The following is a 26114-nucleotide window of genomic DNA, read 5'->3' on the forward strand; positions in this document are numbered from 1 at the left end:
TAAACTCATAATTAAGTTATTTAAATTCCTAATTTAACGGTGCAGGTTCTTACACTGCCCCTTCAGGTGCATGCCTTTGGTGCCTTAGGAACATCCTTCTAGTTTAGGCAAGGCACGCTTTTAGTTCCTTATTGGTAATTATAAAAAACCAAAAAATCCCAGCCATCCAACTTGCTAACTGATGCTAAGGGGATAAAATAGTAAGAATGTTTAAAAAATCAGCAGTTGTATGTCCTTGGGATTGTTATTTAGCATCAAGCAGGTTAGGATTTGGTAATTGAACACCTTAACCTTCTATTTTTACTGCAAATGTTGTGCTTGAGTAGCTAATATATATGGCAAAGTAATGCAAAATAGCAAAAAAAAATCTGTTTTTTCTAGAAAGGCCACTGTGGCACAACGGTTGGTGTTGTTGCCATGTGACCTGGAGGGTACAAGTTCGATTCATGTAATCAACCTATTGCAATGTAAGACTGACCCTTCCCTGGACCCTGTGCATAGCAGGAGATTGGCTATTATAAATCGACACAATGGGTCGAGCCCTTCCTTGGACCCTGGACATAACGGAAGCTTTATAATGGCAGAGTGCCCCCTCTCTTTTCTTCTAATACTAACGCCTTTCTAGAGTAAGGCATGCAAATTTGGTGTTCCTGGCTCAAGGAAGTAAAATGCCCTATCTCTTTTGATTACCTTGGTAAGGGGTAGCTGAGTTGAAGTTTCCACATTGTTGTACGCATTCAACTTCATATGCATGTGACACACTTTTAAGAACAAGTTCTGAAAATGGCTATTATTTTGTGGCGAAAAGAAAATATTTTAGGTCTGTTCCTCTTCATGTCCTACTATAAATCATTTTTGTTGCTTGCAGGTTTGTGGGTTTGATCTCTTGAGATGTGAGGGACGCTCCTATGTTTGTGATGTCAATGGATGGAGCTTTGTTAAAAACTCACACAAGTAACATTTTGTAGTTAATATTTTTTCGCATTTGCTTATTTTCAAAATACATCACTAGGGGTTCACTTCTTACATACAACACTTCTTACATCCCTCCCATAACCCCGATTTGCTAAAAGCAACATTTCTAGCAGTTACACTGGTGCCTAAAGTGCATATTACCTATCTCTGGATTAAGAATAAAGCAAAAAATTTCTCATATCTTGATTTAGGGAATCAATTCTGATATATTGTTGAATTGGAGGTTGCCTGATCATTTGTGTTTGATATTTTTATGAATAATAGTTTGATTGAAAGAGTAGTTATGGAGTGTAAATCAGTTTACCTATCATATATGGCATAACAGTGAAATGAGTGAGGCAAGGTGAAATAATTTAAATTCAAATTATAAAGCTTTGGGGGGAATTTAGTAAAGTTAAGTGTGAGAGAAGTAAATGTGAAGAGATAGGTAGATGATATAATCTTAAAAGAAGAGAATGATGGGAGAGAAATTAAAGTCGGCCTCTTAACATCCTATGTACTCTGTTTAAGAACCTTGCAGACCCATAGGGTGCTGTTTAGCAAAAATTAATTACATAAACCAAGCAAATCTGGGTTGTGATAAGGATTAGAAATTTGAAACTCTTAAACATTTTACCATAATGCAAAAAATAAAGGGAAAACCTCGCTGTACAAGGCTCTCCAACATTGCGAGGGTAGGAGTGGGGGTGGAATGTTTGCAGCTTTGCCCTTGCAGCTTTGCAAAGAGTCTGTTTTTCAGACTTGAACTCGTGACCTTCTGATTAGAAAGGAGCAACCTTATCACTACTCCAAGGCTCATCCTCACCATACTATTGAAAATAAAAATAAGAAAAGAACATCACCTATTTATGACAACTTTGCTAGTTGTTTGTCAAAAAAATAATTGGTTTTCATATTTTCTATTTTGATTCGAGTAGATTTCTGCTAGATACGAGGGGTCTTTTCAAACATTGCTTGTTTCTCTTGGCATTTGTTTTTGGTGGAAACCTCATCATTTTTCATTTGCTGCTTCTGAAGGTATTATGATGATACTGCCTGTGTGCTGCGCAAGATGTTCTTAGATGCAAAAGCGCCTCATCTTTCTTCAGCTATTCCACCAACTTTACCATGGAAAGTAAATGAACTGGTCCAACCTTCTGAGGGACTTACTCGTCAGGGTAGTGGTATTATTGGCACTTTTGGACAATCTGAGGAACTACGTTGTGTAATTGCTGTCATTCGTCAGTATGTTTCATTCCCTTTTTTAGCTTAGATTTGTTAAGCACCATGTTCTTTTCTATTCACTCTTCTGTTTTGGCAGTGGTGATAGAACTCCCAAACAGAAGGTGAAGCTAAAAGTTACTGAGGAAAAGCTGCTGAACCTAATGTTGAAATATAATGGAGGCAGACCTAGAGCTGAGGTAATATTTTTTTCCTGTGCTTTTGTAATGTTTAGGTCAGAATATGTGCGTAGGAGCTGTTAGTGTAGTGTGTTGTGTGTAGGAAGTTATTTCCCTATTTTCATATTGTAATGGGTAGTTTCTTTTCATGTTCTTTAGTGGGTAGTTTTTTCCTCATGTTCAGTGGGGAGTTGCTTCAAGTAGCCAGTTTCGTACTTGACTTCCCATTTTTTAGCTTTTCATCTTTCTTATAGATTTGCTGAAACATTCTTCATTTTTTTTCTACTAAAAAAAACTACAGTTTATCAAGTTTTTTTCCCCTCTTTTTGCATCTCTAATGATATTTGGTTTGCAGACAAAACTTAAAAGTGCTGTTCAACTGCAAGATCTGTTAGATGCCACACGCATGCTAGTTCCTCGTACTAGGTATTTCACCTGCACAAGCTTCAATATGGATTACACATTAGCATCACATGCAATTCACTTTCCATTTCACACCAAAGAGTAATCAAATTTCAGAAAATTGTGGCTGGTCTGGTACAGTCAGCTTTCTTCTCAATAATTCTTTTGAATGAACGAGAAGATGCCTTGTGCAATTTCCTATTTTTCATATGATTATTATTTGCACACTCTGAACAATTGTAAATGTGTAATCATGAAAGATGCGAAAAGAAAATCCAGATGTGAAAAGTACAACTACAGTGAACAATATATTCTCTTAAAAGGAGACAAGAAAGAAAGAATATGATAAGAAGCTCCAAATCAGAGCTGAGTTCCATTGAATTAACATACAAAAACTACTGTGTGTGTGTATTGTTTTGGAGTTCATTCTATAAATTGTCCTACACTCATGCCTAGCAGCTTAAGCTGCTCGGTCAAGTGGTTATTTTTTTTTATTTTTTTTTGAATAACAGGGAAATAATAAAACAACTAATCAGAAATACAAAATCTAGGCCTAGATATGCCCATCAGATCTCTATTCATGAGTTCCCAACACTCCCTGGGAGTCTCCATAAACACCTGCAACTGCCAATTATCCAAACAGCCTCCCTTCGAAGCCATCGCATCAGCTACAAAATTTCCCTCCCTGAGGGTGTGACTGATTCTAGTTTGCCAATGCCTTTTAAGAAAGGAACGGATCTAATTAATGATAGGGGCTAGAGGATGGCAGCTATCACAATGCTTTTCTATAAGACTACTAGCAACTTGGGAGTTACTTTCCACCCAAACCTTTCTGAAACCCAGCTCCCAAGTAACATGAAGACCATCGAGAATGCCCCATAGCTGAGCTCTCAAGGATGATCCCACACCCAATTTTCTGCAAAAACCTCCCAACCAGGTGCCTGCTGCGTGCCGAATAACCCCTCCACAGCTAGAACACTCACCTCCCAAGTTGTTGGCTCCATTAGTATTCAATTTGACCCAATCTTCGGGAGGAAATTTACAAGAGATGAAACATTCCACCCTGTCCCTTTTCTGCAGACTGAAGGCTCCCAGTCTCTCCGAAGCCAAATTGTAGTTCCACACAAACATCCTCACTTGCCTAACGATTGATTCTTGGTTGGAGAGTTTATTTTCAAAATTCCACTTGTTCCTAGCTTTCCATATCAGCCAGCAAAGAACACAAAAAATAGAACACTAGTTATCCTGTATCTCCTCTGCTCTAATAAGATCCCAAATCACTCTACTCCAGCCACAGTCTCGTATCACATGCAAAGTATCCTTCGGCTCCAAACCACACCTGTTGCAAAGGTTATTAGTTGCCAGAGCTCTCCTTTCTCTATTTATATTCATCAGTAAATGGTTGTCAACATCTTTCCAAAGGAACATCTGAATGCGCTTAGGACGTCTCCATCTCCACGGAATCAAACCATCCCCTTGACTCCGATGAACAGGCTCGACCTCTAGCAGAGAATAAGCTGATTTAGCAGAAAACGTGCCATCATGAGATTCTGCCCAAGTAACAAGATCCTTCCCATTATCCAGTTTTGGAGGCATGATCCCGAACAAAGCTGTGAAAGACTGGGGAGCTACGAACTGCTCCAGAATGCCCCAATTCCAGCTCCCATTATCCAACACACAATTGTTAACGGTCCAATTCTTCACCTCCTCAGGAAACTGACCAAGTCTCTCCCCGGAATCAGCTCTTTGTTGGTTAATCACTTATTCCTCCAAAAACTTGTATCAGAGCCATCTCCAAGTTGAATTCTAGATCCCTGGATAACCTTAAGCCACACTCTCTGGATCCCTCTCCATAAATTCGAGACTTGGTGCATATTAGTAGCAGCCGAAATTAAGTCTTCCCCGCACCATATTTATTCCTAAGCACCTTTGCCTATAAGCTGTTCTTCTGAGTTAAGAGGCCATGCCCCACTTTCATGAGGAGGGCCTGGTTCATGCCTCTCATGCTTCTGAATCCCAAACCACCCCTGCTCTTCTCTCTGCAAATCTTGCTCTAAGATACCGCGTGAAAGCCTCTTTTCTCATGTGAAGAACCCTAGAGAAAATTACGCGATCTCTTCTCAATTTCCTCACAGGCAGGAGACGGTACTGCATAGTGTAGGTTGGAATGGCAGACAACACTACTTGAGAAGGTGTAGCCTGCCCTGCCAGCGAAAGAGTATTCCTCTTCCAATTCGAAAGCTTCTTGTCCATATTTTGAAGAATATAGTCAAGAGTATTGGCCCTCACTCTCTTATGCAATAGCAGAATTCCCAAATACTTGCCCAAATCCGAGGTAATAGAGAAACCTAGAGCTTGAGCAATTTCGTTTTCTCTCAAGTGGCTCACATTATTGGAGAAAAGCACTCTAGACTTATCGTCACTAACTTTCTACCCTGCAGAACGACAGAAACAGGACAAAATCCTACTGATCAAACTCGCTTGATCAAGGGTAGCTTCTGCAAACAAAAGAATATCGTCAGCAAAAAATAAATGGGATGTTGGGGGACCTTTCCTCTTCATAATGATCGGCCTCCAGAGATTCCTCGCAGTGGCATGAGAAATGAGATGACCTAACCTCTCCATGCATAGGATAATAAGGTAAGGGGATAGGGGGTTTCCCTGCATGATGCCCCGAGTAGGATGAAAATTTCAAGTAGTAGACCTTTCCCACAAAACGTTCAGAGAGGTGGAAGTAACACTCTGCATAATCAAGTTTCTCTTTGCCGTAGAAAGCCCAACTTCCAGAAGAGTTTCCTAAAGAAAAGCCCAATTAACTCTATTGTAGGCCTTCTCAAGGTCTACCTTAATGGTCATCCACCCTTTACCCCTTTTTTTGAACCTTATTGAATGCATAATCTCTTTAGCTATAATGATATTATTGGTGTTGTGCTTGCCTTTAATAAAGCTGCACTGATTTGGGAGAATCAGATTACTAAGGTGAGGTTTCAATCTGTTCGCCAAGATCTTAGTGATGGACTTGAAGATGACGTTGCAGAGGCTGATTGGGCGCAGTTAGGTGATTGAAACAGGGTTATCCACTTTCGGAATTTGACAAATGTGAGCCTGGTTGATATCCAATCATAACTGGATTCTCAAAAATGCTCTTAATCAACACGCAAATGGATTCCTCAATAACACTCCATTTAGATTGAAAAAACACCGCTTGCAAACCATCCGGACTTGGAGCCTTAAAGGGATTCAAGTTTAGAAAAACCTCTTTAATTTCCAGGCTCGAGGGGACAGAGTGGATAAGTTGAAAGGAAAGGCTCGTGACTTTAGGGAAACCCCCATAGATGGGAAAGGGAGACCTTTGGGGAACCATCATCCTTATAAAGCTACTAAAGAAATTCACCACCTTCTCCTTGAGGAGAATTGGATCCTCGATTCACACGTTGTCCTTATCTTTCAAAGTGAGAATCTTGTTCTGGCGGGCTTGAAACTTGGATGTAGAATGGTAGAATTTCGTGTTCTTGTCCACATTGACTAGCCACTCACTTCTCGACCTCTGAAACCCTGACACTTCCTCTTGCACATAAATAAGATTCAACTCCTCCCATAGTTTTGCTTTGCAAAAATTCCAAAGCGTGTTTGGGATTCCTCTGCACCACTTCGTCCAGCCCTGAAATACGCACAAGGAGGAGGTGCTTCCTCCGAATATGGTCCCTAAAAATGGTCGCATTCCACCTTAAAACTTTTTGTTGGAAAGAGTCCCTGGCTCTACCCCACTCTATCTCCTTTCTCTAAAATTGGCGAACAATAATATCAAAACCATCCCCCATCAGCCAGGCCACTAAGAATCGAAAGGGTTTGTTCACATGGTCACACCGCACAACGTTCCCTTCCCAAAGCAACAGCGGCCGGTGATCCGAGTTAAAGAACGGAAGGTGTAAAATGATCCTCTCCGGGTAATTATTGACCCAATTTGCGTTAGATAAGGCACGGTCCAACCACTCTTTGAGCCTATTTCTCTTCCAGGTAAAACTTGGGCCCTTGAAGCCCATGTCCACAAGGTTACAAGCATAAAGGCAATCACTGAAATCATTAATGCTACCTTGGCAAGCTAGTCCCCTCCAGCTTTCTCTAAGCTGTAGAGAATTGCGTTAAAATCTCCAACGACAATCCAGGAGTAAGAGATTGTTGGCTTATAGAACAAAGGCTCTCCCAAAGCATCTTCCTATCAGAACGACGCGGGCTCCCAAAGATGAAGATGGAATATTCCGATTTATTACTATTGGTCCATGTAAGATGCGTGTAGGCAAATTGGCAATGTTGGGCTAGAATGGAGACAACAACAGAAGCTCTATCCCACAAGACCCAAATCCCTCCAGCAAACCTATCAACCTCATTAATATGAAACCCATCAAAGCCCAACTTCTAACTCTTCTTAACGCAACAAGTCCACTACTCCTAACTTCAGCCTGCACCAAAACTTCAATCCCATTTTTACTAACCATATCCTTCACTAGTAACGCGAACCTTTTTTTATTAGCGCCCCTCACATTCCAATAGCAGATATTCATCAAATAAGGTTGAAACAAAAACGAAACGGGGCTAAGCACTAGAAGGCCCATTAAACTAGCGTCAAGGGCCCAACAGCCCATATAGGCAGATTCTAGTTCACAAGTCTCGCCAAATCAGGGTTCTTTTGGGTGAACCTGTGTAATAGCACAAGAGCATCAAGTCGCTGCTACTTTATCTCTGACTCTATCTCCTTCCTGCTAACATCCTTTTCCGCTTGAAACTTCTCTCCACCTAATGTGACTGACAACTTTTTGTCTGACATTGCGTCCAATCGAGAGAGTTGACTAGGTATAAATCTTCTGTTATTCTTATGTTCGGCTAAAGGACCTTTTAACTTTGACAAAGCATTATTTCCTTTTTGATGTAAACACCTCTCCGAGGTTGTGGATCTCTTATAGCTGGGACCAGGTTTGTCCTTTAAGTGGCTTGCTTCCTTTTGCTTAACCTTTTCCTTCTGGCTCACTTCTTCCGTTTCTGTCCTCGACTGTGAGGCGGGTTTCTCCTTGGAGTAATCTTCCCCAACTTTGGTCATTGACAGTTTTGAGTTGCCCGATGTTACCGGAAGAGACTCCGGTTTATCCCTGCTCAACACCGCTTACGGTGGTCTAGTTTTCCTCCCTTTTATCGTTCTTTTCACAACCATCCAGGCCCCAAAGGCGCTTTCTTCGTTATCCTTGGCAACTATTCCATCCCCCTTAGCAGTGGCTGTAACTCTATTCATTCTTGAACATTCCTCAATTCTACCCTCTTGTTGAACCTGAACGACAGGCTCGGTTCTTTTTCTACACCTTATAATCCAAACCTCCATTACATGCCTCTTTATGATGACCATACCTCCCGCAAGAGAACCAAATTAGGTGCAAACCCTCATAACCTACATTAAGGACCACTTCCTCATTGTGCATATAATCCCACATCTTGAACCTAGAGACAAAACTTCTCCTTAAGTCTACCTTCGTACAGATCCTGGCAAATCTTGCTCTATCTGTGTTGTCCCCATCAGAACCTTCGTCTCTTTTGAAAGAGGCTTTGTCAACTTTAAGAGTTTTACCAAACACATTCCTAATCATCCACTAGAAAGTGGGAGGCGGTAAAGATCGAACTCGTGACCTTGTGGTCACTGAAGAGCCTTTTGGGCTTGAAGCGTGGATATTGCACAGGCCCAATTTTTGGTTTATCTTTTGTGCTTTTTATTTAATTCTACTAGAAAGTGGGGGTGGTGAGGATCAAATTTGTGACCTTGTGGTCACTGAAGCTCTGATATCATGTTAAATTCTAATATCACTTAAGGTTTTGGGATGAATTGATTTTTTACATGGTATCAAAGTCTCGGTGTCCCGGATTTGATCTTCGCTGCCCTCAATTTTCTTTGTGGAATTTCTTAGCACAAGTAGGTTGGGTCTGATGCATCATCCACCTTTCAAGCCCAATGGGCTCTCTTGTGAGGAGGCATGTTATAGTAAAATATAAAACCATTAAAAAGGCCCTTACCTAACCGCTTAAACTTTTGGGTTGAGTTAGTTCTTTACAATAATCAAAGCCTTCCTCCATTGCGTGCAATCGTCTTGGTATTGTTTCCTTGAGAAGACGTAGGTTGGACACAAAAGGTTCTCCTCTCCCTTCGTATGCTCGTCCAACAGGCCATCCTCAGCCTCTTCTTGTCCTGGCTTCGAAACCCAGACTTCCTCATCACTTTCCAAGACATAACCATCCCCATTCAAGCACAAAACTTGGTCCCTATAGGAAACCAATTTCCTACCTTTCGCTTTATTTGGGTTCGTTCGTAACCCCCACCCTACTTGGATTGCCTTAGCTCCTTCAGACTCCCACAACTGGCTCGCCTCATGCGAAGCAACGTCCAAAGTGACATCAACTGGAACCTCAGAACCTAACTGCATTGGATCACTAAGAGCCTTCACGGACCCTTCTTGCACCAAGCCATCCCTCACTAGACCTTTCCTTGCTTCCTCTCCAGGTAACCCACCAACAACCATTCCAGGACACCCCCCGACACCAAACCTAGGTTCGACATTATAAAGAACCAATTCAACCCAAGAGCTTAAGCTGTTGGGTGAGGCTACATTAATAGTTTTTATATATCTCAACACGCCCCCTCACACGAGAACCTATTGGGCTTGAAGGATGGACAATGCACAAACCGCCGACCTGTGCAAACAAAGAAATTCTACTAGAAAGAAAGTGGGGGCGGTGAGGATTGAACCCGGTACACCGAGGTTCTGATACCATGTAAAGAACCAATTCAACCCAAAAGCTAGGCTATATTAATAGTTTTTATATATCTCAACAGACATGATAAATTTTGTATGCATGTTGCAATCACAGTTCGGTTCCTCTCCCTTCTCTCTAACCCATTACCCTATTTCTTGGGCCAGTTTGGTCAATTTGTTTTATTAGTGTTGTACCTTTGATTCATGTAACTATCTTTTACTTGACTGGAGGTTGCATCAGCCTCAATATACAGAGGCCTGAAAAACTCTTTTATATTAATGTTTCACATGCTTTACTTTGATTATTTTTTATGCCTTCGCAAAGGAGGATAACTTATCTTGCTTTTCTTTCTAATGAAATTTCTTCTTGTATCCAAAAAAATTTCTGGATTCCTAGAATTTTACCTTTTAATGTATCTTCATTAAGGAGCCATGTTACAAAACCAACACTTCTGCTATTTCTGTTTGCAAGTAATTTTATGGGTTTTTGATCAGTATATATTTATTATTAAGATTTTTGAATTAACTATAGATGCATATATTATTTAGACCAGATCGAGAAAGTGATAGTGAGGCTGAAGTTGAGCACGCTGAAAAGCTCCGCCAAGTTAAAGCTGTTCTTGAGGAGGTTATTAATTCTCTTGACTTTGTTTTTTATGATACTCTCAAGTTTGTATAGTATTAAGAACATGATTGTAGTTTAAATTTGAAAATTTCATTTCTGTCGTTCAAAACTTCTCTGAATTGACTTGTACCCCTTTTGATTGGTTTTGCTCTTTGGAGATGTTGACTGAACTTTCAGTTCTATATTAACTTTCATAGACGGCTCTTCGACTTGAAAAACTATTTTAACCTCTAGCCATTTCAGAGTAACACCTCTTCTCACCAAAAACAACGAAAACATATTTTTTCTTTTCTTTTTTTCCTATATTGAAACAACCTCTTTGCAAATATGCAAGGGTAAGACAGCGTACGAGAATTGCTCTCACCCCAACCCTTGCTAGTTGAGATTTAATGGGAAGTGACTTTTTTTTCCCATATTATTAAGTAAAGTATGTTAGATATAATGAGTATTCATCTAACAACTTAAGCTTTTGGGAGAGTTAGTTTTTAACATGGTATAAGAGCCTCCTTGACCAAGTAGTAAGAAGTTTGATCCTTGCTTCCCTTATTTTAAATATTATCCACAGTTCAAGTCCGAAGCAATATTGTGTGAGGAGGCGTGTTAAAAGATATAATAAAACCATTCTTGTGCTTAGGTGAATGCTCATGAATAGTTATATATCTAAAACTCTCCTTCACGTAAGAGTTCTTTGAGCATGATGTGTGGACAATTTATAGGACCACCCACCTTCTACTGACATTCAACTTTTGTTATTTAGAAGAATATAGGTGGCAAATATTGATATGACCACTTGGTTATAGAGGCTCTAATACCATGTCATGAACCAACTCTCTCAAAATCATAAGCTGTTGAGTGTGAGAACTGTAAAAAACCTTGGGATACACCACCCCAAAAGCTAGCTCAAAGGGTGGGAGTGCCCAAGGCCTTATAAACTCCACATTAGTTGCATATACAACCAATGTGGGACTATATATCTCAACACGCCCCCTCACACGAGAACCCATTGGGCTTGAAGAGTGGAAGATGCAACAGGCCCAGCCTACTTGTGCTAAGAAAGTCCACAAGAGAAAGTGGGGGGCGGCGAGGCTCTGATACCATGTAAAAAACCTTGGGATACACCACCCCAAAAGCTAGCTCAAAGGGTGGGAGTGCCCAAGGCCTTATAAACTTCACATTAGTTGCACATACAACCAATGTGAGACTATATATCTCAACAAGAACATGAATGGTTTTATTACATCTCTTAACATGGTATAGGACAGAGAATACTATAGCTTCCTTCATAGCTGAAGCCCATGTCCCATTGGTCCAGTGCCACTAACTTCACAAATTAGTATGAGATATCAAATGTAGATTTCATTGCTTTGGTAAATCCTTGATCAAGTGAAACTGTTAAAAAGGAGTAAAGGACTGTAAAATGGCCTCTTTGAAGACTTGGTTTTTGACAGGATCTAATGGTGTTCTTTGATCCATGTAGCCAATCCCATCTAGTGGAGAAAGGCTTTTGTTGTTGTTTTTGCTGTGTTTATCTAGATAAAAATATGGTTACTGTATCGCACATCATACAGGAACTTGTCTGATAGTTGTGACATCCCGAAGTGGAAGATAATACTCCTGCGCGTACTTGAATAACTGCAGCCTTGATTCTTTTTCTTTTTTTTAATAATTTTAATCAAAAAGTCTTGGGATGCTTCTTTTACTTTTTTCACCCTCAAATATTAGGGAGGACATTTCTCTGGCATATATAGAAAGGTTCAACTAAAGCCACTAAAGTGGGTCAAGGTGGCCAAAAGCAATGCAGAAGGTGAAGAAGAACGACCTGTTGAAGCTTTGATGGTTCTTAAATATGGTGGTGTTCTTACACATGCTGGCAGAAAGCAGGTTCAGATTAATAAACACATAAAAAATGTTTCTGTTCAGTTTGAGTTTGATTGTAAATTTGTAATGCTGTTATTGTTGGTGCTAAATGTGAAATTCTCATTTATAATCCTCTTTTCAGTTGTTTTAATTATGCTTTCTTCTCTGCAGGCTGAAGAGCTAGGAAGATATTTCCGTAATAATATGTATCCAGGTAACTCAAATAGATTTTCATTCAGGAATGTATTTGTGAAGAATTAAAAAGCACCAAGTCATGTTACAGCAGAATTTTGTTCAGCTGTGACTGCAGATGTTGGACCACAGTTTGTCTAAAGTAATATTTAGATTATTTCTGTCAAATCTGCATGCCGGTTCTGTGAGTGTGTGCTTTTAGAGATATAAAACTATCCATGGGTCTCCACCTAATTGTTTTAAGCTTTAGTAGAATTGATACTATATGTGCTGTATGTTAGTGTCTTCATTCCTAATGTATCTCTCCCCGCTTCCCTAAAAGCTGGCTGTTTTTTATGTGTTGAAAAGGAGATCCAGTTTTATTGTAATTTAAGCATAATAAAATATTCATTTACTAAAAATAGGGCAACCTGGTGCTATTCATTTACTAATAAGAATAATTTTCTTTTAGGCATTTTGGATAGCCTTGTTAGCTTAAATTTAGGTCGTGGAATGTAAAGTTCTCATGATAACTGATTTGTGCTAACCTAACAGTCCTACTATAGCAATATTTTCTTGAATAAATTCGCCATAATCCCACATTTGTCTTAGTGACTTCACCACATAATATTCTCAGTAAATCATTGTAAAATATTCTATTACCATAGTTTAGACATTATATTACAAAAGTAGTTGTTTAGCTAGTTCTATATATTATAATGAACCCATTACTTAATTATTGCAAAACATTATTTAGTATTTTTCCATTCAATTATAAATATATTCGCTTGCTTTCCATTAACCTTATTATTCTTATGGATCTACCTGTCAAGGACATTTGTATTTATGAATGTGTTTTTATGAGATGTAATTATAAGATCATTATATGCTGATCACATGTCCCACTGCTCTGCCCAGGGGAGTAAATATTTCTAACACACTACTCTTGTGTCACTTTTTTGAGTTTAAGATATGCTATTAGTTGTTTTATTTGAGATTAATCTTTAACCAATCAACAAAAAGAAAAAAAAGCTCAGTTTGATGTTCAGATCTGCCAGTTTAGAAACATGTAACATTAAAGATATTGTTTACTATATTTTCATCTTAAAAAGTACAAAAGCATAACAAGTTTAAATGTTTGAAAAGGTTTTCAACATGTTTTAGTCCATCTTACACAGTTCAAAACCAATTTTCAGCAGTTTGAAAAGTTTATTTGCATTTTGAAACTATTTTTTTGATGTATTTCAAATAATTTTACTGATTTTGACCAGTTTTGGTCAAAAATTAAAGAAAAGATAGTATCCATGCTAGTTGTACAGTATGTGAATACGCATATATTATGATACCATACTGTCATGTTGAAAAAATTTGATTATCACTGCTTCTTAGGTTTTAGTCAGCATAATTTGTTTTAAGCATGATCTTTCATTTTTCTTGTAACATTGACATGACAATGGATTGTACAATGTATAATAACGGCAAATCAAGTTCTTTAAAATTGCAGGAGAAGGTACAGGACTGCTTCGCCTTCATAGTACATACCGTCATGATCTTAAGATTTACAGCTCTGATGAGGGTCGTGTGCAGGTATAGACTGTTACCCTAACTCTCCCCCAATCAAAAGAAGGCCTCAGTTGTTTTAATAGCTGTTGCTCCGCTTCTTATTTGATTATTTGATGTCTAGATTTTGTTGCTAACTTGATTAAGTTGTCTTATATAGCATCATTTGAGTTGTTTAATACGTGGTCTGCGTTAACAGATGTCTGCAGCTGCATTTGCCAAAGGTCTTCTTGACCTTGAAGGACAGCTAACACCAATCCTGGTTTGTTTTCTGTTTTTTTTTTTTTTTTTCTGAAGAAAATATTTAATCTGTTTTCTGTGCTGGATATGTCCGACTAAAATGGTTATCTTAGGTTTCCCTTGTTAGCAAAGACTCCTCCATGTTGGATGGGCTGGACAATGCCAGTATTGAAATGGAAGAAGCCAAGGTTTGTAATTCGTACGCTGATTCATATTTATATTGTCGTTCTTCTATACTATAGGCATTGCACCAATGATGAAATATTTAAAATTGGTTACATTTTGATGTCAAAGGATAAACTCCTCTAAAAACTTAAGTTGTTAGGAGTAGGCTATCTATCTCTATCGCAATTAAGGAAACTAGCAAACTGCACAAACACGAGTTCCTGGTATCCTCTTGGAGTCATCATCCCAAAGGATGTAGAGTCACACTCCTCAGCATTGCCAATTCTCTTCTCCAAGTCTAATGCCTGAAATTCACACAAGGTAGATATTTAATAACACAAATGAGGTCCTTTGTCAGTTTGCTTATGTACAACAAGTTGCAGCCGAGTAAGGGAACATAAAGGACAGAGTCCAAGGTAATAAATATCCTTTAGGAAAACAACTAAACCCTTGCTATCAAATTTTGAGAGGTTGCCATAAGCAATTTGGACTATGGAGTTATTGTGACAGGAAAGGAGTAAAGATTATAATATCCCCAGTCATGCAATTAGAGCCTTTCTGTCCTATAGACACTGTACTAATATTTGTTCCTGCATTTTGAATAGTCTGTTCAGAGTATTTTCTGCACTAGTTCCATATGCTCCTTGCTGAAAGGTTGTGCTTCAAAAGTAGCTCTTACCTTGTCCGTCTCAGATATATTTGAAGCGGCTGTATTCCTATGATTGTCTCTACCAGGGGATGGTTTTGCATCTGCTGGTTTGCCATTATTGAGGCTGCCCATCACTTCTTTGTGGCCAGTCTTCCTAGTTCACACCAAGGGTGAATTTTCTTCTCTTGGAAGTGTGGCTGATTGGACTGAGTCCTTTAGCTGCCATGGCTGAACTTTCTGAGTAAGCCACTGAGTTTGAGCTTCCTAACATGATATTCCTTGTACTTTTTTGTAACACCCCGTTCTAGAACCGGTTTGTTACCATTACGTACGGCATTAAGCGCAGTTACAATCACAAAATTGAATTAAAATACGGATAAACTTTTTCCTTTTTTTTTTTTATTTATAATCGTTTTTGTTTAAAATTCATTCCGTAATTCAAACCAATTCCCATAAGGTGATTATAACTTAAACTACATGTGGAACACTTATTGCAAATCTTACTTAGACCAAATATTGCTACTATATGGTGCCAAGTAGTCCCCTTAGACCACCAAGGCTTAAAACTCAACTTTATTGTTCTTAAACACTACACATATCCACTCTTTATTTATTTAAGAAATTCCTATACTACCTTTATGGTCTCCATTTTCCCAAAATATTATAGGATTCTTTAATAGCTACGCGTAGGTTCAAACCGCGCTCAAATTAGAGCATCGTAGTCCAAGTTATGACTCTTCTACGAAAATAGTTGTTGATTTCTACTGGGTCTGGCGCAATTAGCGCCAAGCCTCAGAGGGTTTCCCTGTATTTGGCGCGGTTAGCGCCAGACTGGCGCGATTAGCGCCGGGAATGCGTTTCCCTCTCTGTCCCTTGGCGCGGTTAGCACCAGATTTCTGGGGACAACACCAAGCTTTAGTGCTTTAACCCTAACTAGAGTTATACACATCCAAATTACACAATCTTGGTCTCAATGGAAAGCTAAGAAAAAGATCTACAACTTCCATTAAGACAAAAGGGTCCAAATCTATCATATAGGATATGAGAAATGGACAACAAGACAGGATATCTTCATTTCCACATGAATTTAAAGTCTAAAGGTCTTCTTCCACCTAATAGACAACATATAATCACTTCCCAACATGATTCTTTGTTCTTTCAAGGTACACATACAATAAGAGAAACATGCATACCCTTTCATCATATATATATCCAATAATTACAACATTACATCATCACAACATGTCTTAGTTACAAAATCATGAGACTTAGCTACAAAACACTATGATCAATCCCTTGGCTCTCATCAACAAAAGAGATAACCAAGGAGATGCGCATAGGCTAAGTCCATCCAAATAAAACATAATATACAGATCACAATTGACTTTCAATTCACAATCCTATACATATGAACTACAACATAGCATGCTTAATTTCAATGATGCAACATCTTCATGTATCAACTATTGCAAATATGGCCACTTGCCATCAGAGGCTCCTGCAGCATCCTTACCTGAAAGGGGGTCCCCATAACACGGGGTGAGATATACGAATATATCACAGTAAACCAGGGGTCCTTGGAGCATCTCTCCACCCCATAGTTCAATCTCAGTGTAATAGCAATAACAATAAATAATGCAATAAATACATATCCATGCAGTGTGTAACAAACATCTCCAGGAGAAATCCCTCGAACTCTCAAGTTGTCCTAAGGATACTCAGATGCAAATAGTCCTACTGGCCAGCTAAACTACCAAGTATGATTTACGCATCGTCATACAACATACCAACATAGGGAAACACCATCCTATGCCACACCAAATGCATACACATACGTATAACAAAGCATTAAACTATTTCATTGCATTTATATACACTATCACAACCACTACCCATTCAGGGCTTGGTGGAACAATCAAGGGAATTACACCTAAGGTCCGAAGGCTTACCTCAAAGCTTCAGTTCAACCTTTGTTCTTCGCCAACAAGTTCTACCACCAATTACAATAATCAACTTCACAAACAAACACCTACACAATGTATAATGCAATCAAAACATATTGCCTCCAAGAATATCTCATAATCATCAACCAAACTATCCAATTCATCCCACAACAAAGCATGAGCTTACCTATTCCAATGAGCTAATCAAGCTCCATAGCTCCCTCCAACGGTTGGTCACTCAAGGTTGGTTCAATTGCCTCAATCCTAGCCATCACATGGACACCATCAATATCCAACCAAACCAAACCATTGATTACTAATGCAAGAAAATCCACAATCAAGTATATAATCTTGCAATTTTCAAAGTATAATCAATTGACTATCTAAACTCATCTTCACCGATTAAATGGCATTCCTAGCATTTTTCACAACATACACTAAGCTTCATTCCTCCTAGAACATAACCAATCTACTCACATTATCATAAAACTCTAAAAACACTATTCATCATAATCTAACTCATGAAAATAGAGTTCAAGGAGTGGAAACTCACCACAAAGGGTTGCACAACCAAGGAAGGTGGATCCCTTAAGCTCTCCTTGAAGGAAATGTCTTCAAACACCTCGAAAAGCCATGTGGGTCGAAATTTGGGAGGAAGAAATCTTCCACCACAATGCTTCCCACTCAAAACCAAGCTAGGGTTATGGAAGAGGAGAAGATTTGGAGTGGTTTAGGCCTTGGAATCAAGGAAAAAGGTCGAGAATTGAGGGAGCTAGGGTTTCCCTCTTTTTTTCTTTTTTTCTTTTCTCTTCTCCTTCTCTCCTTTTCTGGTTCTTGCTCGACGGATGTGGGGAGGGATGAAGTGGGTTCTTTGCTTTTTAGTCACTTAACATAAGTTAAGTGAAATCAAGCGGGTATTAGCTAATCTATCTTTTCAACTCCATTCAGCACCAAACTTTACCCAAAGGTCTGGAATATTTTTCTAGAAATATTTCCACTTCCATTTCTATATTTTGGGTACTTTTGCCTACACCCATTTATATCCTTTAATTTTCACTGAGTACACTTTTTACCTCAAAAGTGACCCTAATTAATTTAATTAGGCATTTTACTTATTTTAACCTATTAATACATGCTTAATTACTTAATTACATGTAATTTACTAATTAATTAGGCTAGGGCTATTATATTTTTTCCCTTCTCACCTCATAAAGTACTTCTCGAATTTTTGGTAATGGCACGGTTCCAAGAATCTTCTCACATACTTCGTTCAGGTTCTTATTAAGTCCAAGGAGGAACTTGTAAATCCTGTCTTTCTCCACGAGATGTTTGTACTGCTTGCTGTCTTCAAGGCTTTTCTATTCTATCTCTTCATTAATGTCAAGCCGCTGCCAATATCGAATGAGGGTATTGAAATATTCAGTGAGAATGGAATCGCCTTGTCGTAAGTCATGAAGAAAGATCTTGATTTCAAAGATTGCAGAGGTGTTATCCATGTCTGAAAAACTCTCTTTTGAATTAGACTATGAAAGCTTGAGCTATTTGGAGGTCCGTGAATAGTTTTATATATCTTTTACTCACCCTTCATGCTAGAGCCTTTTAAATTTAATTTTATATTAAGAAGAATGGGGCAAGAGGGATCAAACTTTTGAACGCTTGTCAATGGTATCTAGTGCTTATGTTACTCATAGATTTGAGGTAGGATTCAGGTCGTTCTTATGCACCCAGTCACAGGAAAACTATTACAGTCTTCATTTTACTTGTTGTCTTGATTGAATATTCTGCAGGCTCGGCTGAATGAAATCATTACGTCTAGTTCAAAGACAGTTCATAACGATGAGTCACCTGAATTTTCTTGGATGATTGATGGAGCTGGATTGCCACCCAATTCATCAGAATTGCTTCCCAAGTTGGTAATGTTTTTGCAAATATAGATCATTGTGTCTTTAACCTCTTTCTTCATGATTCAGAAAGGAAGTTAAAATGAACTTTTTGAATTGGGGAGAGTAATCTGGTTCTCTTAATGTGCTGCCGTATGATGACGCTAGTATATAACTTTATTTTAGGCTTGCATGTTTATGTTCTTCAAAACTTGTTTCCAACATTTATTGGGTGAGCTCCATAGCCACAAGGTTGTTTTACAAATAACCTCAATGTAATTCCCTTTTGGATCCTAGTATTGAACACAATTTGTTTCTTGATTGTGAGATATTGAATGATTCAAATCTTTTTTTTATCGGTTGGTGTTAGTACTGATTTGTTGAAGCTATCTCAGTTTTAGCTCTCAAGTATAATAACGTCTCATGTAAGTAAAATCAGAACAGAAACAGAAAAGGAAATGGAATTGCTTGACAAAAATGTGTTATTCAAGAAAAATAACTATTCTAGCTGTAATACCATGTCAAACAATCCTCTCAACCATATAATGTTTTGTGTCTGACTAACTAAAATTTTGACCCTTGTATATGCAGACTCTGCAACAAGAATAATGGGAAAGTTTTGATTCAGTTCTTTCTGAAATGCTTTTTTATTTTTGGTTCGTAATCCTAACAATATTTTATAATTAAAAGAAAAACTGAAATTTATAGGAACTGAATAACCCCGTCTCATCACAAAATAACCACTTCAGGTAGCAAAAGTGGAAAACTTTAGTTGAAAAGTGACTTAGAAGAAAAGTTAACAAGAACTTATTGCCATATATTTTTGAAAAATAAAATTTTCATCGCCCAAATGCTGATGGTGTCATAGATCAGTGGCATATAAATAAAGGATAAATGCAATGATGAAATCCACTAGAAGAGTGGCGTTGCTTGTCTTGACAAAAAATCTCTGGGATTAATGCCTGATCTTTTTTTTTTTTGGAAATGCCTGATCTTTTGTTCATATAAAACATACACACATGGAACTCATTGAATGTGAGAAGCTGTAAAAAATCAATTCAATCCAAAAGCTTAAGCTGATAGGTGAGGTTACATTAATGGTTTATATATCTCTAACACCCCCTCACATAAGAGTCCATTGGGCTTGAAGGGTGGATAATGCATAGGTTCACCTACATGTGCTAAGAAACTTCATAAGACTTAATTATTTATTAATTAAATGGGGGGCGATGAGGATCGAACCTGTGAAATCGAGGCTCTGATACCATGTAAAGAACCAATTCAACCCAAAAGCTTAAGCTGATGGGTGAGATTACATTAATGGTTTTATATATTTCTAATAAAAGCAAAAGAGAAATAGGGTTAGATCGGTTCTTTATTGTTAAATTGCATAATAGTGCTTAAGATATCCTTCTAAACAAAGTTTTAAAAAATTGAGAGACAACTAAAATGCAACAAATCTCTCCAATCTAAAACAAAGGGAAGGCCTAGAGCAAGCATCCCACTGTTGTAGGTTTGTGGATGGTTAGATGGACACAAGCTTACCCCGTTTATTCTCTTTTAAAATTAAAAATAGAAATCCCCTTAAGCAACCATGAATAGACCACCAAAGATATTTTACATTTGTTTTTTAATTTTTTTTTTTGTCATATATGCTGTTAAGGACTTAAGGTAATATGTCAGGAAAAAGTTGGCTTTTTCACCCTTTTGCCCCTTATTAATTAATTAATAACCATTTTGCCCCTGATTCGAAACTATCTACCAATCTGCCCCTCTTTAATCGACTACCTTGCATTTTTAATCGACTAAACGGTTGTTGGGAGATTTAATCGACTAAATCTCTCTACTTAATCGATTAAAATCATACTGACTTATTTTTTTTTTTGTAAAATATGAAGATTTAGTCGACTAAATAGGGAGATTTAGTCGACTAAATCTCCCAGCAGCCATTTTTTGTCTGTTTTGGCCATTTAGTCGATTAAAAATGCAAGGTAGTCGATTAAAGAGGGGCAGATTGATAAATAGTTTCGAATCAGGGGCAAAATAGTTATTAATTAATTAATAAGGGGTAAAAGGGTGAAAAAGCCGGAAAAAGTTGATTGAGTTGGAAATTATCAAATTTTGGTAAATTTAAAAATTGGTAGGGTACGCTTGCTTTCCTTTTTCAAGATCATGCTGAACTTTTGTCAGTTTTCAGACTATCTCATCCTCTATTTGAGGGAAACCTGTTTGCTTTTGTACGAGTCTATTAATCCTGCCAGGATGGTGTTTTCACCAGAAATTATTGCTTCCTAATTCCTTCTTTTAGGCTTCCATGATTAATAGAATGTGAAACTATTCTTATGAAAATGCAAATAAAGCTATTTTTGTTTCTCAATTTTCCCTGTATTCCTCTTGAATAGGTTAGCTTGACTAAGAAGGTTACTGAACAAGTAAGACAACTTGCCATAGATGAAGATGAAAAACTTACAGAAACAAGCTTATACGATGTCATTCCTCCTTATGACCAAGCAAAAGCACTAGGGAAGACAAATATTGATGTTGATCGAATAGCTGCTGGATTACCTTGTGGCAGTGAAGGGTTTCTATTAATGTATGCCCGGTGGAAAAAGCTTGAAAGAGACTTGTATAATGAACGCAAGGCGTAAGCTTTTACCTCTTTTGGATGTATTCTCTTTTGGATATTAGGACCGCAAAATGTTAATTTGAATTCCATTAATACTTGAGAAAGTTTTTGTTACGTACAGGATCAAATGCTGTCAGATTGGAAGTTCTAAAAACTAGTTATTTGTGAAATAAAAAAATATTACATTCCCCTGTAGTTTGTATATGAACACTATTTAGATATTTCCTTTATCTGTAGATGATATCATCCTTAAATACATATATGCATTATTTATATTAACTCCTCTAATTTATTTTTCTTCTCTGGCCATTGTAATACAGTATACTTTAGTTTTACCATGTAGCATGTAAAACAAGTGAAAAAATGATTTTGGTTGTCATAATTTATAACTTTCCTTTCATTAATTAAAATGCTTTTAATTGTTTCTAATTTCTGTTTCAAATTAGCTTTTACCAGTGACAATTTCATTCACAAAACTATCATGACTTTCTATGAGTTGTATGTATAGCCATTGTGGTTGCGTTTTTTTTTTGTGCTTGTGTGCGTGTGCGTAATGTATTGGCTGATGCACTGATGGTGTGTTATTTGCACAGGCGCTTCGACATTACCCAAATTCCTGATGTCTATGATTCATGCAAGTAAGTTATCTCTTTCCTCAGGTTTTTATGACAACTCAGTAGGACTTTTCCAGCTCTACAATGTTTATGCAATACAGCAATCATGGAGATAGATTAGATTCCTAGCCGGAATTTTTATCATTCTATGAATGGAATTGCCATAAAAAATTATTGTCATGACTATCATTTTCCGGGAGCTTGTTTGTAGATTTCAAGGGGTTGTTATGTAATGCTGAGTCTTTTGTTTCCATGATTGCTATTATAGTGTTAAAACTTTATTTTATCTTTCCCTTTCCCCCTCACCCCTCTTGGATATTATTTATATCAGAAACAAAGAGTTCAGTTTGTTTGTGCTAAATGTTGCCAAAGTCTTCGAAAGACCCCTATAGTTGGTTGATGGAAATTTACCTGTTGAGCTATCGTACATTCCATGCTCTATTTAATATATCTGTGTGCATCAGATATGCATAAAAAACTAATCTGCAACTTTATGAATATGAAGAAAAAATTGTAAGTTTCATTTAATTATTTAGCTTCTTTTATTCCTTTCTTATGAGAAGTTAATATTTACTTGAACTTTGCAGATATGATCTCTTGCACAATGCACATCTTAATCTAGATGGACTGGATGAGCTTTTTAAAGTTGCTCAGGTATGTAGTAGTATGTTAGGGAAACTTGTGCTCAATTAGAACTAGTTAAACCAGTAGAAGACAGACTGACCTGGCAACATTGGAATCCACTTGATATATTTTTGAAAGTTTAAAACCTGAGTCAAGTATTCGCTTGCCGAGATAAAACCCTGGCATATAATATTCCTCTGTATATTTCATTAGTGTGACTGATGAGTTCAATCTTTCCGGCTTCCTTATTGCCCTGCCTTCTTATTTGCAGTCACTTGCTGATGGTGTAATTCCGAATGAATATGGAATTAATCCAGAGCAGAAGCTGAAGATTGGCTCAAAGGTAAACTCCTGCTGTAAGGAGCCTCTCATGTTACAAATCTTTAAACAGTTTCCTTAATACCCGTATGTACAAAATTATACAATAAGTCTGCTATAGAAGTGAACCCCTAATTAATGAATAAGAAATCCGCACTTGATTCAATGAAAAATCTAAAACTGTGTTATGATAGTTTAAATCCATTTGTAACTATTTTTGTTCAGTTTCTTGCAGTTGATATTATTATCAACATGCAGTACTCTGATTAGATGCATAGTTTCTACATATGTGCTTGTAATTTGTAACTATAGCCACCTGATTACATTGTTTCAATTGTGTGTGTTGTTTTAAATCAGATTGCGCGTCGATTATTGGGCAAAATTTTAATTGATCTGAGGAATACTCGTGAGGAAGCCATTAGTGTTGCTGAGTTAAAAACTAACCAGGACCATGATTCATCATCCGAGAAAACTGAAAAGGATGATACAGAGGCCAAGTCAAAACTTCTAAATAAGAATGATGAAATAAGAAAATCCAACACTTCGAACGATATATCAATGGATCAAGATGATGACGATGATAAAGAGACCAAATATCGTTTGGATCCAAAGTAAATATCAGGTCTTCATCTTCTTTTGTACATTATTATGTTGAATTCTAATAACTTTATTCTCTGTCAGGTATGCAAATGTAAAGACGCCGGAACGCCATGTGCGGACACGCCTGTACTTTACATCAGTGAGTTCTGTATCACATTTTGTTATTAAACTTTGAACTGAAATTTACTTCTAAACCCTTCCCTTCCCATTTTGTGTTTGTATGATTTTAAGGAGATTATAAGTGGAATTGTTGGCATCTTTAATCTGTTTAATTTTGAACATCTTTAACCTGTGGAGTGGTTAATTGTTCCCAAACTGAATATTTTACGATGAATTCCTTTCTAGTGATTTTCCCAAAATTTTATCATGATGTTGGCTGGGTATTGTTAGAGAATAAGATCTTTTTCAATTTTATCTAACCTAATTTATATTGAACGGTTAGGTACAATTGCCTTTATCTAAATAGATGCATCCAAATTGACAGATTGATAGAATTTTGTGGTTGACATTTGCATAGAATATCTCTTAATTTTATTTCCAAACTCTTTCTTTTTTACCGTATTATTTTTTGTTGACAGGAATCACATATCCATTCTCTCATGAATGTTCTTCGTTATTGTAATTTGGACGAATCTCTTCAAGAAGAAGAGAGCCTCGTTTGCCATAATGCTTTAGAGCGCCTATATAGAACCAAGGAGCTTGACTATATGAGCTACATTGTGCTGAGGATGTTTGAAAATACAGAGGTGTGTTACTACAACAATAGCAAAGCCTTTTACCAGTTGTGATGCAAATGAGGTTGCCTGAAGCAGTTGCATGTATCATAGAAAGTGACCTATTTTATCAAACATGACTTGGATAGTTATCCAACTGAAATCTATAATCCTTTCAGTGCGAACAGTTACAATATTTTGATAGGCATAACTGATTATCAGAAGTTATGTAATGTGTAATTTACATAGTAACTGTATTTTGTTGATTATACTTTTGACTTTGAACTACAGGTGGCTTTAGAAGATCCAAAAAGGTTCCGCATAGAGCTGACTTTTAGCCGCGGTGCTGATTTATCCCCCTTGGAGGTAATGATGTTCAATTTATATAGTTTTCCTAATAAGAAATCTAGAAGAGGGGTTTGTATTCTATCCATTTGCCACTACTGTATCCCGTGTATGGTATGAAATTGAAATTCAATTGAATATCCATTCGCTTCAGGATACTTATAGTGCAACTAATTTGAAGCTTCTTTTGAAGCCATAAGTTTTCAAGCTATACCGCATAGCATCATTATTTTTTCTCAAACTTGCTGCTCATAACACGTAGCAATATGCTATGGCCTTTGGACTTTAGTTTTACATACTCATTCCATGCTAATTCCATTTATTGGTATGATAAGGTTTCTCCTACTAACAACTTTTCGTGAGGAATATCAGTAAATATGTTGATTTTAGGTGTTGAATTTCTTTTTCATTAGCTTATCTCTGTTCCATTATGGTTGACAGAAGAATGATAGTGAGGCTACTTCATTGCATCAGGAGCACACACTGCCAATTATGGGCCCTGAAAGGCTGCAAGAAATAGGATCATATCTCACATTGGAAAAAATGGAGACGATGATTCGTCCATTTGCCATGCCTGCAGAAGACTTCCCTCCACCAGCACCACCTGCGGGGTTCTCTGGCTATTTCTCAAAAAGCAGCATGCTTGAGCGCCTAGTAAATCTTTGGCCGTTCCATAAGCATGCCAATTGTAATGGGAAATAGTGAACTTGTTAAATACTTTTCCTCCCTATGCTTTAATGTTTCCTGCTTCATGTTTCTTAATGTACATGAGAAAATTCTGAAACAAACAAGGCTAGCTTGGGGCTCCTTTGGAAATTTTTTTGGAACTAACTACTTCCCACCAGAGTTTTGGTAGTAGTAGGAAGTCGCCAGACTTTCTTCTCGGCTCTTGTTTGTCTAGGTGCATGGGTGGAATTGAACTGATTTTTTGAAAAAACTGAATTGTATTGATTTAAATGGTTCGGTTCAGTTGGAAATCGGTTCGGATTCATTTGATAACAGTTCGTGTCGAACCTAATCTGAAAAGAAAAAAAATTAAAGAAATAAAGTAATAAAACGGTTAACATATTGGAAGAAATTAACATGAGGAAAATGATTTTATCATTGGATTTACCAATATTAACATAGGGTTTTATACCTCTGCAGTGATAGTGTAAAGGTTGAGATTTTGCAGTAGAGACATTCACTAGTGGGACCTATATTTTTATAAAATAAAACAAAATTAAGGCATACAATTTGATGAGTTTATAACTGGAGATAAGTGACAAAAGTATAAATCCCATTAACATATCCCAAACGGTAGTGTAAGGAGAAAACTAGAATTTGATTATCTAATCTTTCTAAATTGCAATATTTGTGGGCTTGAATCATGGTAGTCTCTCCCCAAAATAGAAAAAAAGAAGGGATTGAAGAGGGAAAAATCAAAAAGATAGGGATAGAAATGAAAGAAAAATTTTCATTTATGGTAAAGGGATCACTGAATAAGTGGTGAGTATAATAGCCCTCACTAGTAGTTGTGGATTTAATTTTGAAGAATAATTAGAAGTAAAAGAAATAAAGTCACCTTTGTTGAAAAAAAAGTTAAAATAACAGTTAAGGGATAAAAATGCGGGTAAACAAAGTTACCCGAAAAGTGA

At 37.3% G+C, this 26114-nt stretch overlaps 1 protein-coding gene across 5 annotated transcripts in view; it reads left to right on the forward strand.

Annotated features, from left to right (window-relative positions):
- Window positions 1-25383, forward strand: part of LOC133318014 (inositol hexakisphosphate and diphosphoinositol-pentakisphosphate kinase VIP1-like) — a 37828-nt gene extending 12445 nt beyond the window's left edge. For 4 of the 5 annotated variants that reach the window (XM_061519941.1, XM_061519943.1, XM_061519945.1 and 1 more), the window contains 20 exons: window positions 869-954; window positions 1993-2199; window positions 2276-2375; window positions 2710-2780; window positions 10097-10175; window positions 11895-12053; window positions 12201-12243; window positions 13705-13787; window positions 13960-14022; window positions 14114-14188; window positions 18545-18670; window positions 21040-21281; window positions 21857-21901; window positions 22465-22531; window positions 22773-22844; window positions 23177-23430; window positions 23501-23558; window positions 23998-24165; window positions 24424-24498; window positions 24919-25383. In XM_061519941.1, coding sequence (XP_061375925.1) covers window positions 869-954; window positions 1993-2199; window positions 2276-2375; window positions 2710-2780; window positions 10097-10175; window positions 11895-12053; window positions 12201-12243; window positions 13705-13787; window positions 13960-14022; window positions 14114-14188; window positions 18545-18670; window positions 21040-21281; window positions 21857-21901; window positions 22465-22531; window positions 22773-22844; window positions 23177-23430; window positions 23501-23558; window positions 23998-24165; window positions 24424-24498; window positions 24919-25179 — 2334 coding nt within the window. In that variant the 3' untranslated portion in view covers window positions 25180-25383. The remainder of the gene's footprint in view (window positions 1-868; window positions 955-1992; window positions 2200-2275; window positions 2376-2709; window positions 2781-10096; window positions 10176-11894; window positions 12054-12200; window positions 12244-13704; window positions 13788-13959; window positions 14023-14113; window positions 14189-18544; window positions 18671-21039; window positions 21282-21856; window positions 21902-22464; window positions 22532-22772; window positions 22845-23176; window positions 23431-23500; window positions 23559-23997; window positions 24166-24423; window positions 24499-24918) is intronic. The other variant, XM_061519942.1, reaches the window with a different exon arrangement.
- The last annotated feature ends 731 nt before the right edge of the window (window positions 25384-26114 follow it).

The sequence above is a fragment of the Gastrolobium bilobum genome, unplaced genomic scaffold (genome assembly GCF_033153095.1).
Source record: "Gastrolobium bilobum isolate Gb01-03AN ecotype WA unplaced genomic scaffold, APGP_CSIRO_Gbil_v1 utg26319, whole genome shotgun sequence".
Classification (NCBI taxonomy): domain Eukaryota; kingdom Viridiplantae; phylum Streptophyta; class Magnoliopsida; order Fabales; family Fabaceae; genus Gastrolobium; species Gastrolobium bilobum.